Source organism: Cuculus canorus, chromosome 1 (genome assembly GCF_017976375.1).
Source record: "Cuculus canorus isolate bCucCan1 chromosome 1, bCucCan1.pri, whole genome shotgun sequence".
In the NCBI taxonomy this organism is placed as follows: domain Eukaryota; kingdom Metazoa; phylum Chordata; class Aves; order Cuculiformes; family Cuculidae; genus Cuculus; species Cuculus canorus.
Window position 1 is genome coordinate 21,175,665 of NC_071401.1, and position 12,173 is coordinate 21,187,837.

General features: G+C 41.4%; 1 protein-coding gene across 1 annotated transcript in view; it reads right to left on the reverse strand.

Moving 5' to 3' along the window:
• Positions 1 to 12,173, reverse strand: part of ATP8A2 (ATPase phospholipid transporting 8A2) — a 326,264-nt gene that overhangs the window by 223,310 nt on the left and 90,781 nt on the right. Inside the window, exons 22-24 of the mRNA XM_054050686.1 lie at positions 11,545 to 11,684; positions 6,613 to 6,751; positions 2,146 to 2,210 (exon numbers count right to left, since the gene is read on the reverse strand). Of these exons, the coding sequence (XP_053906661.1) occupies positions 2,146 to 2,210; positions 6,613 to 6,751; positions 11,545 to 11,684 (344 nt within the window). The remainder of the gene's footprint in view (positions 1 to 2,145; positions 2,211 to 6,612; positions 6,752 to 11,544; positions 11,685 to 12,173) is intronic.

Consider the following 12,173-nt stretch of genomic DNA (forward strand, 5'->3'; position numbering starts at 1 on the left):
ACACCCACATCTACCCAACCAAACTGCTTTCTGGCATTGAGACAGTAGGAGACTCCAGTAATATTTTCATATCCTTCACACAACTGATGGCCCCCTCCACCATCTTGAGGTCTGTCTGTCAATATATCTTTAATGGGTGTTCATAGTGGAGTCTGCCGATTAATAAGCCTGCCAACACTTCAACATAGTAAGAAAACAGATTGTCAATAAAGAGAGTCTCCCTATCTTAATCCACATCAAAATATATCCTCAAATCTTCTTAGACTGTTCAATATATTCAGCTCCCCAATTTATTACTCTGTCTTTTTTTTATTTTCTCATTTGTAGCACAGCTGTCTAAAAAGTCTAGTTTCTCCGGAAGCTAAAAATTAACTCTTTTGAGGCAAGACCCTTAAACTGCTTTTCAGGGGGTGTCGCTGCAAAAAAATGTATACTTCTGTAGTCAGTTTTCCAGACTTCTAGTTTCTGCTTCTCCAATAGCAAACAGAAGGCCTCAAAACAAGAAGCACAACACTTATTTATGAGAAAACTTAAAAACTATGAAAATAATTGCTTGCCCTTCTATTCCTCACTTGACCCTAGTCTCCATCTCCTAAACAGCAGAGATAGTTGTTCATTCCTGTTCATTCCCCTGCCTCAGAAGACTTCAAACAAACTGAGAAACAGAGTAAATATTGACCAGAAGTAGACGGGTAGATCTGTCACCTTTTCCCCGTTGTAGGAAAGTAGTATTTAGTCCCTTCTAACTTAATGAATTTTTTCCACAGGGGTCTTTATCTATCATTCCAAGTCAAATTTTGGCATTCAAAAGCATCTGCAAAGCAGGCATGTGGGAAAGTGAGAAGAGATGCTGCAGTGACTGACATTTTCTCCCATTTCAGTTCCAACACTACCCTTCCTTCATATGTCTTGGCTCAAGTCTGGGAAAAAGTTGAATATATAAAAATCTCAAAGTGGACCCACTATGAAGTTCAGAAAGAAATTAAAATAAATCTTCAAGTATGTTAAAACAGGAGACCCCTCTGTACTTCCTCGGCATAGACTAGTTACCACCTTTCAGCATTCTCTGTACCCTATACTCCTTAGCTCTTATTTCTTTTTTCCTATTATGCTTCCTGTCTAGTAGCCATTTTTGCTTCTGTAGATCTGTGCTAACATAAGAGTCATCTCCCCTTGGATTCACTGCAACCTCCTCAATTCTGGTGAGCTAAAACACTCAGACTTGAGATGTCACAACTGCACACAAAGAACTGAAGTCTGAGCCGAAAACACTATTGAGGCTGCTGTTAACTAAATCACATAAGCACAACTGGAAAATAACACTTAACAGGTGATTACTTCACCACAATTGCATTCCTCTCTTCTATCAGATTTCCATATATCCTGTAACTCCTTTGATACTCAAAAATACAAGTTTTGCATCTTCCATCCAGTCAGACAGGATGAAGTGCCAACTTTAAGCACAAGTATCAGACACTGCCTATTACAGGTGTTTTCATTTGTCCTACAGATACCTCTAGTAGCAGGCAGATATTTAAGTGATATCAAATGTTGATATTGATGCAGAAACAGGCAAACTGGAAAAAAAGATTTTCTGGGAATGCTCATGCATAACTGCATGATTTTCCTAGTTAAGTGTTGCACATAGCTGAGGAGCATGGCAACATCTTGCAGGTAATTTTTGATCCGATTTTTAGGTCTCAAAAGGTATATACACAAGCTCACAATGCAGTTTATTCGGGCGTCAGTTCAGTTATAGTTGTTCCGTGCAACACTAAAGACAGATTACGTTGAAATGAGTCTTTTAGCTTGTTTTTTGGCTTCAAACATGTTACTCCTGTATCTATACCTAAAGTGTAACTATATTTCTGATGGCTTACTGCAGCGTTTCAACAGTTTGCAGCAGAATCAAACCCATGGATTTAATTAGTTTATTTTTCTGAAACTTCAGTTTGATCTCTACACATTGTGGCTGGAGACCTCAGCAATACATTTTGCACAACCACCCATTTTAGCATGAATTGTTTATCTTGCTACTCCTAAAGGCAAAAAAGAGAGAAAAGAAATAAGAAAGCTCAATAAACATTCACTTTTGTTAGCAACACCTCCTTCCATCAAGAATTACACCACAGTTTGCATACTTACATCTAACGAATCTTCATTGACCAGGATGAGAGACATACTCTGCGAAATGAGTCTGCAGGAGTACCCTGCAAGAGAAAAAGGAAACAAGAATTTAGTTTTTGGAAGAATATGCAACATTTAGCGAAAACTTAAAGATGAGCATCGATAGGTCAGGTTACACTTTACTTCTTGAGTAACTAGTCCTATCAGGCATGCTACCGGATACATTAGTGTATAGGTCATACTCCAATTTGATAATTGGAGGACAGATTTTAACTGAATTTTTAATCATAGAATAGCTAGGGCTGGAAGGAACCTTAAAAGATCATCTAGTTCCAAAGTCCCTGCCACGGGCAGGGACATTCCACTACACCAGGCTGCCCAAGGCCCCATCCAACCTGGCCTTGAACACCTCCAGGGATGAGGCAGCCACAGCTTCCCTGGGCAACCTGTGCCAGTGCCTCACCACCCTCACCGTGAAGAAATTCCTCATGTCTAGTCTAAATCTGCCCTTCTCCAGTTTATACTCATTCCACTTCATCCTATCACTACAAGCCTACCGACCTTCTTGACCACCAAGTCACATTTCTGGAGCATTGCCAACTTGTTGTCTACCAGGACTCACAGGTCCTTCTCTGCAGAGCTGCTTTCCAGCCACTTGGCCCCTAACCTGTAGGGGGTTGTTGGGTTGTTCCTCCCTAGGAATCTGAATGAGATAGTCTGTCTGGGACAGAAGCATGTTGAGAGCTGAAGTGCGGCCAGAGCCCCAGAGCACTGGGTCCTGCAGGAGCCCAGGGCTGTGTTCTGCCTGGACCTGCTCCATGAATCCTAGTATCCTGGAATGGCTTGGGTTGGAAGGGACATTAAGGATCATACAGTTCCAATCCCCCTGCCACGGGTAAGGACACCTCCCACTAGACCAGGCTGCCCAAGGCCCCATCCAAGCTGGCCTTGAACACCTCCAGGGATGGGGCAGCCACAGCTTCCCTGGGCAACCTATGCCGGTGTCTCACCACTCTCATAGTGAAGAAATCCTTCCTAATATCTAGTCTAAATACATCTAGTCTTAATCTAGTCTTAAATACATCACTTGAGATATTTTAACCAAAGAAAACACCAGATGAACTAGATGCAGTAAACAGTCTATAGCCCTACAGCAAAATCAAGTATTTCTTTATCTGAAGTTTATTTTCTTTAATCTACATGAAAGCAAAATTGCCTTCAACATGTTACAGGAACAGGTCTGAATACAAAGTTGTGCCACATGACCAGAAACATACACATAGAATCCAATTGTGCTACCCAGTCCCCCTAGCCCACATTTGGCTCACACCAGCATTTTTCATTCCTGAGAGTTTAGTCTGGAAGGTCTTGAGCTTCATCAAAAACTACAAATCAATGACCCACAGAGCCCCTACCAATTCCTACAGGCACCAGTTAATTGTACTAGGTCATTTTTAGTGTAGAAGAGGGGCATGAATGAACAAGAGCAAGTTGCCATAGCCTACCTCAGCCCTTGGAAGGCAGTTCTGTATGTTTGCCAGGATACCAAAATTCCAAACAAAAATTCTCAAGACAGAAAAAAAAAGCCTCTTATTTCTGAAATACTAATAAGTCAGTGACTGCCACACCACTTGGTGCCACTGAAACAGCAGTTCCTCTGCCACATTACAGTCACTGCCATGAGACAGTCCAATCCAGGAAATATTTGGTATTTACAGAATAAACAGTTTAATTCTAGCTCATATTAGTGACAAGAAACAAATGCAAACTCACATCAGACTGACCTCACTGCATTATCCTAAAAGCTCATGCATGTTCTCTTGAGACTGGCACAGTCATGTACCTCCATAAAACAGCAGAGAATTCATTTGAAGCATATGCATTTTATTGCTGATTTAAGTTACACAAGAAAAAGAAATACAAAAGAATAATTTTGTATGTCTATTGTGCTCTGTATAGAAATAAATGACAGCAAGCTTAAAAAATTACTGTACTAAAATAAAGTCTCAAGAAGTCTTTCACTTTTCTATATGGAGACTGGAGGCTACTGCTTTGTAAGAACAACATCCCAGTGATGTGCTACAAGGCCAACAGGTTCTAAAGCAAAACAGCACAGTCAAACGTAAAGAGTTGAAGTGTCTCCCTCCATATCTCACAACAGCAAGAGAACAACTGAGGCATGAATTTATTTTTTGTGGGATCTTCAGTTCCTTAGGAAAGCCATAGTGGCTCATCAATTGCAATGCAAATCACTTCCTCAGACTACAGAATTTTTATAATTGGTCAAGATTTGTAGGTAAAATCCAAGGTTAAAATGCCTACATGAATGACTTCTGTCAAGAAAGCAAATCCCTAATCTTCCTTTGGGGAAAGCAGGTTTATATCACATAGCCAGACACTTTCAGGCAGCATACAGAAGTTTTGCTTCTCTTCCATTTCACAACTGTGCGGAATAGAATGTCAGGATGAAAATGTATCTGCAAGTTTGCACCTATTTGCATCAGTCAGCAAAGGCTTATTTTCTGCTCTAGAGAACAACACCGAATAGCACTGAACTGCAATCATTTGTTGGGAAAAGGATGAAATATATTCTAACAAAGTTGCAACCTACAACACAAAAGCTTTGCAGATAGCCTGTGAACAAGTCTTAGGTGGCAGTACAGAACTGAGCAATGAAGCTTCAACAGGTATAGACAAAACACTAACCTGGGGAAAAAAGTTCTGAGATTTAGTTCCAGGCCGAAGAATTGCTTTGTTTTTATGGGAAGAGAAAGGAAATTACCAATTTAAGCACTTCCTTTCATGTCTGCATCATTCTTCCCCAGGGAATGGCAACAGCCTTCTGCAGTAGGCGGTTACAAATTCAGTGTAACTTACTCTAAAGGATTTTCTATCAACATTTGATTGGAAGAGCAGCTGCAATACTAAGCTATAATTTCTAAACCACTGCTCACTGTTTCATTTTACATCTTTCAAAAGATGCCACTCAACAAGTGGAGCTGAAAAAAAAAAACCCAGACACCTGTAGAAAACACAGTTGCTCTGCTTTGCATCTTGGAAGTCATTGAATCAGAACTAATCCTTCAATTGAGGTAATCCTGTCTTGTCATCACATTAAACAGGAAGGAGATCAAGAATGGAATAAGAGGATGTAACTGAAGCCTAACAACAGTTCACATAAGATCTTTACACAATGTACAATTTTAGGACTATGAAGATGGTAAAACCTAGCACTTACACATCTAGCACATTTATTTCCTTTTAAGGAAACCTAATGTTTAAGGGCTGCCTTTAACAATCAACCTAAACTTACAGTGCTAAAAACTCGCCAGTTCTATGCTGCCAAAACAGGTAGTCAGATAAACATTCCTGTCTTAAGTAGGTTCATAGAACCATTCTTGGTTGAAAGCGACCTTAAAGCTCATCCAATTCCAACTCCCCTGCCATGGGCAAGGTTAACTTCCACTAGGTGAAGTTGCTGAAAATTTGATCCAGCCTCGCCTTGAACACCTCTGGGCATTGGGCATCCCCAGCTCCTCTGGACAACCTGGGCCAGTGCCTCACCACTCTCTCAGTAAAAAATTGCTTCCTCAGATCTAATCTAAATCTCCCCTCTATTAACTTAAAGACATTCCCTTTCATCCTATCCCTGCAATCCCTGATAAAAAGCCGCTCCTCACCTTTCCTTTATGTAGTAGGCAGCTGCTATAAGGTCTCCCTGGAGCCATTTTCCTGGTTACCATTCTATTAAATCATTTATCCAAGTGCAACTGTCTGACGGATACTTCAATTTGTACTTTTCATTCATATCACTGCAAGATTTCTTTTACATTACAAGAAGAGTATTTTAAGTTACGATGCATCAAGAAGTTTGAGATGGATATCCATATTACCCCTTGATAAGGCAAACCATATTAAACTCCGTCCAGACATTGAGCACCAGCCACACACTTCCATCAAACAAGCACAACATGCTTGACTAACAGATGAGCCGTAGGGTGACAGAAGCATCCACCTACTTTCTTAGACAAGGTTTCCAAGAAGTTGTAGGCCATACCATTTTTATTACTATATTTCCCATCATATCCCAAACTCCATTAAAGTCTAGAAAAGGCAGCCAGTAAGAAAAGAAAAAAGTTTGATAAAACACACACTTAAAATGAAACATCACAGACTGGTTGAGCTCCCCAGTTTCCATCAGAATGCAGAGCTACCTGTACTCAGTCCATACAAGAACCGCACTGAACCAAGAGCAGAAGCGTCCTTTTTACATTAAGAAAGCTTAACATAGCCTGAGGCTCAGAGCAAAGACTTGACTCCAAAACCCACCCACCTCTAAAGCAAAGGTTACCACATGCCTATCTGCTACCAAGGAACCATTCTATAAAAGGAAGGCCCGAGTTCGTTTAAAATTCCATACAGCAGATCTAGTATGTAACCTGCCACATAACAGGCAAATTCTGAGTAACCAGAAAGATGGAATACCTATATTGAGAGCTGTTTCCTGTTTGTCCCCCGTCAGAATCCATATCTTAATTCCCGCCTTTATTAGCGTGGCTATTGTTTCTGGAACACCTGCTTGCAGGCGGTCTTCAATGGCTGTAGCTCCAAGAAGCAGTAAATCCTGGAAAAAAAAAAATGAGAGATCATTATCTTAAGATAAATCTCCATTTGAAGCACACTCAAAATGGAATTAAAGAGAACACATTGCCCCTCATTGCTAATATAGCATTTTGACAATCAATATTCCATGACAAAGTGATTCGACTACTGGATGAGGGAAAGGCTGTGGATGTAGTATTCTTAGACTTCAGAAAAGCCTTTGACACAGTTACTCACAGCATTCTGCTTCAGAAACTGTCAGCCTCTGGCCTGGACAGGCGTACACTCTCCTGAGTTGAAAACTGGTTGGATGGCCGGGCCCAGAGAGTGGTGGTCAATGGAGTTAACTCCAGCTGGAGGCCAGTTACAAGTGGGGTTCCTCAGGGCTCAGTACTGGGTCCAGCCCTGTTCAATGTCTTTATCAATGACCTGGATGAAGGCATTGAGTGCACCCTCAGCAAGTTTGCAGATGACACTAAGCTGGGTGGAAGCGTGGATCTGCTGGAGGGTAGGGAGGCTCTGCAAAGGGACCTGAACAGGTTGGACCGCTGGGCTGAGGCCAGTGGCATGAGATTTAACAGGGCCAAATGCCGGGTCCTGCACTTGGGGCACAACAACCCTATGCAGTTCTACAGACTAAGAGAAGTCTGGCTAGAAAGCTGCCTAGAGGAGAAGGACCTGGGGATGTTGGTTGACAGCCAACTGAACATGAGCCAGCAGTGTGCCCAGGTGGCCAAGAAGGCCAATGGCATCTTGGCTTGTATCAGAAATGGTGTGACCAGCAGGTCCAAGGAGGTGATTGTCCCTCTGTACTCGGCACTGGTGAGACCGCATCTTGAGTACTGTGTTCAGTTCTGGGCCCCTCACCACAAGAAGGATGTTGAGGCTCTGGAGCATGTCCAGAGAAGAGCAACAAAGCTGGTGAGGGGGCTGGAGAACAAGTCTTACAAGGAGCGGCTGAGAGAGCTGGGGTTGTTTAGCCTGGAGAAGAGGAGGCTGAGGGGAGACCTTATTGCTCTCTACAACTACCTGAAAGGAGGTTGTGGAGAGGAGGGAGCTGGCCTCTTCTCCCAAGTGACACAGAACAGGACAAGGGGGAATGGCCTCAAGCTCTGCCAGGGGAGGTTCAGGCTGGACATCATGAAAAAAAAATTTCATGGAAAGGGTCACTGGGCACTGGAATAGGCTGTCCAGGGAAGTGGTTGAGTCACCTTCCCTGGAGGTGCTTAAAGGACAGGTGGATGAGGTGCTGAGGGGCATGTTTTAGGGAGTGTTAGGAATGGCTGGAGTCGATGATCCAGTGGGTCCTTTCCAACCTAGTGATTCTATGATTCTAATATACACTACATAAAATTTCTGGTATAGCTATTCCACTTCCTCTGTATATAATGGACATTTCAAAGAGTACAGAATGGAATTGAGCACTTCCGACAAGGATGATGGCAATGTAGAACTTCAATTAATTGCTCGTGAAACAACTTCAAAACTACAGATAAACTATCTATGGATAGCTATATATACTAGAGCATTCACTAATCACCACAGCAACATGAGTGGTTTCAGTGCATATATTTCTTAAACTCACAAAAAAGTCACCCAGCATCACATCATTTAAACTAATTTCCCGCCCATAAAGTGCACATACAGAGTCAACACAATCACTCAAAGCAAAAATTACTTCAACTATTCATGGATATAATCACTACATTCATGCAACAGGAGTGGTATGAACACCAATCAGTCCAAGTAGCTCTAGCCTACATACAAAGGCCTGCCAGAAAAATATCTGTCATACAACAAGTTTAGTACCACAGAGTTAGCCAGTTTTATGCAACTCTAAAGCAATACCTTTAAGAGATTTGGCCATGTTACAGAAACAGAGTCAGGCTAACAAATACACTTAAGAAATAAAAGCTTGTTGAAAAGCACAACCTACTCAGATTTTAACTTTAAAATCATTTTAAGGATTCTTCAGACAAAGATGTTCAGTTTAAAAGAAATTGAAGCCAATTCAGTTTAGTGATGTTGTATCATTTCAGGAACTGCACAGAAAAAGTAGGTTTCTACTCTTTGTAGACAAAACTTATTCAAAACAAGCAAAAACAGATGAAGCAAACAGAAGGAGTCAGGAAAGTTGGTGGTGTTCAGCCTGGAGAAGGCAACGCTCCAGGAGGATCGTACTGTAGTCTTTAAATATGAAAAGGGGCTTATATAAAAATGTGGAGAAAGACCATTTACCAAGGCCTGCGGTAGAAGGACGAAGGGCAATGGTTTTGAACTGAAAGAGGGTAGGTTTAGATTGGACACACAAAGATTTTTTACAATGAGGGTGGAATAGGTTGCCCAGAGAAGTTGCGGATGCCCCCTCTCTTCAGATATTCAAGGCCAGGCTGGACGAAGCTTGGAGGAACCAGATCCAGTGGAAGGTGTCCCTGCCCCTGGCAGAAGTGTTGGAACTAGATAATCTTTAAGGTCACTTTCAACCCAAACTATTTTATGATTCTATGAAGAGAGCATTCGTGTAGCTTCTGCTTGTATGCATCTATGCATGCATGAAGAACAGAAGGGCAAGTTGTTATTCCTACAAGTGCGTAGGCTGAGCATTAGTCAAGTCTTAAAGCTTCAATTTTATCACAAGATATTCAGCTGGTAAGGGTAGCAGAATCAACTCAAAAAGTAATTTGTTTTAACAGCCTATAGTCTCCTGACAAAATATTAGCCCCATCTATGCTAATATCGATTGTATTTGTATCCTTCAAAAGTAGATATATGATATAGATTATGTTTTATTTCTAAAATCACTAGTTGAGCAGTTAAACACAACAGCACAGGGACTGGCATGGCTGAGCTACCTGGGAGGACAGTTACTACAGCCCCTGTTGAAGCGTTCTCAGCCAGTGTACAGGTGGGAACAGAAGCCAGCTCACATTTTCTCCATGCGTGCACCTACAATATGATCCAGTGATCTCAACACTCAGACTAACAAAGTACCGCTCCCATTCTTTTTCAAGTCTTTTGAAGAAAAACTTGCCTGTTAAAAGAAATTATATTTTACATTACAGCTATAAGCCAGTTTATAGTCTACAAAAGAAGTGCCTGCAGACCAGAGAATTTAACCTGGGAAACACCAGTGTTAAGGAAGGAAACCCATAAGTTTCAAGTGCAATTCACTGCTCCTTGGTATGACCAGCAAGCAAACATTAACACATCAGGAATACAGTTGATATTCCCTACCTATTCGCCATTAAGTCCAAAATTCCAATTCTACATCCCATTTATGGGTTCATCTTTTTCAAGGTAATAAGTTATGAAAAGAGGCAGAAGGTAGATGGCCAAAAATGATATAAGGTTTGAGAACACATTTTAGAGGAAAAGAATCAAGTGATGCTCTTTTTTCATGTCAGCGAAAACATAACAGCATGAGAGCATATTTCTGGAGCATGTCCAGAGAAGAGCAGCAAAGCTGGTGAGGGGGCTGGAGAACAAGTCTTACGAGGAGCAGCTGAGAGAGCTGGGGTTGTTTAGCCTGGAGAAGAGGAGGCTGAGAGGAGACCTTATTACTCTCTACAACTACCTGAGAGGAGGGAGCTGGCCTCTTCTCCCAAGTGACACAGAACAGGACAAGGGAGAACGGCCTCAAGCTGTGCCAGGGAAGGTTCAGGCTGGATATCAGAAAAAATTTTTTCATGGAAGGAGTCATCGGGCACAGGAACAGGCTGTGCAGGGAGGTGGTCGAGTCGCCTTCCCTGGAGGTGTTTAAGGAACGGGTGGATGAAGTGCTTAGGGACATGGTTTAAGGGAGTGTTAGGAATGGTTGGAGTTGATGATCCAGTGGATCCTTTCCAACCTGGTGATTCTATGATTCATAGTGCAGGAAGCTGAAAGGAGCTATGCAAACCTACGGAATCAAGGACTAGATAGATAATAACACTGCCACTGACTGGCCAACAGAAAAGATCACTTCAGTCATTACTCGCAAAGCAAGACCAGACCAGATCTTCAGCTACTGAAGACTTCTTGGAGTTTCTGTGTTACTCTGTGAAAACTAGTTCACATCCTAGTCTCAGCCTCCTTCCCTTTTCTGCTACAACTAACTTGAATAACCAAGGGTGCTCCAGATCTTCAGTTGCATTGTTAGCATTAATTAGTAAATAAATCGAAGTTCAAACAGTGTTTTGAAGAAACCACTAAGTAAAATGATAGCGAAATAACTGGAGCAAAGGCAAAGAGCATGAACAAGTGTAAGTAAGGAGCGTTGACTACCAGCACTGCTGAAAGCAGTAAGACCAACAATTATCAAAGAAACACTGGCCCCTAGTGTCGACATTTTAAGATTTCATTCACTGTGGGATCACGGTTTCAAGCTGGTTCAGATACCTACTTTCCCCTTCCAGAACTACAAGTTCTTCAACTTGCATGGAGAGCAGTTCACCTTTTTTCAATGACAGGGCTTGATGATTACTCGGTTTTGTCTGCAGTGTCTATAACAGTCTTCAGAAAATCAGACCAATGACTGCTGTATGACAGGGAACACATTTCCTATACTAGGATACGAGAGCTTAGTGCAACACAATTTTATACACTATCAAGTTACATCAACCTTAGAGAAGACAGCAAGATAAAAAGAATGTGAGAAAAGTTGATAAGTAGCAGTGACCCTCTATACGTAAGTTAGTCTAAGATCTATGAGCTAAAACTTCAAGGGTCTACAGACTGAACAAGTTGCCATACAAGAATATATTTTCCATTTCTCATCAATGAAGTTAGAAGTTTGGTTTACTGTATAAAGTCAGAATAAAAAAGTATGCATGTTACCTTTTCAATGATCTCATAGCATTCTTCCAGCTTCTGAGTTCTGTCTTTCAGAACTGTACTGCTTTCATTGTAGACATTCAACCACTCTCTGTAAGAGTCTTCCGAGAGGTCTGTGTAGGCAATGCACAAAGTCCTCAAACCTAACAAAACAGAAGACAGCCATTACACACGGTAGAGTTACACCAGAACACCAGCAAGTCAGTGTTCTAATAACACTGAACTCTAACCCTCTCACTAGAGAAAACAGGGAGTCCTAATGCATGCGTAACCCGTGGATTCCAGAAAGTCTGCTTGAAAGTCTGCTTGAAAGTCTGCTTTTAAAGCATTTTTTTTAAACAAATGTAAAACAACTTTGGCTCACTTAAGTTAGCAATCTTGGTGAAAATCAGGAGAGCACCTAAGAGGCACAAATTCTTCCTGATTTTCAGAGTTACAGTTTAGCTATGCTGGAGTAACAGAAAAATAATCTTTAATCTTTTTAGTTTTAAATAAGAAAGAAGCTTTGCTTTCATGTACTTTCAAAAATACTAAATTAAACAATGAACTGGTTAGATATTGAAATTGGAAATCAAACAAACCACACAGACCACGTTTTCTTTTAGAAAGCCTGTTTTCTCCTTCAGTGTACG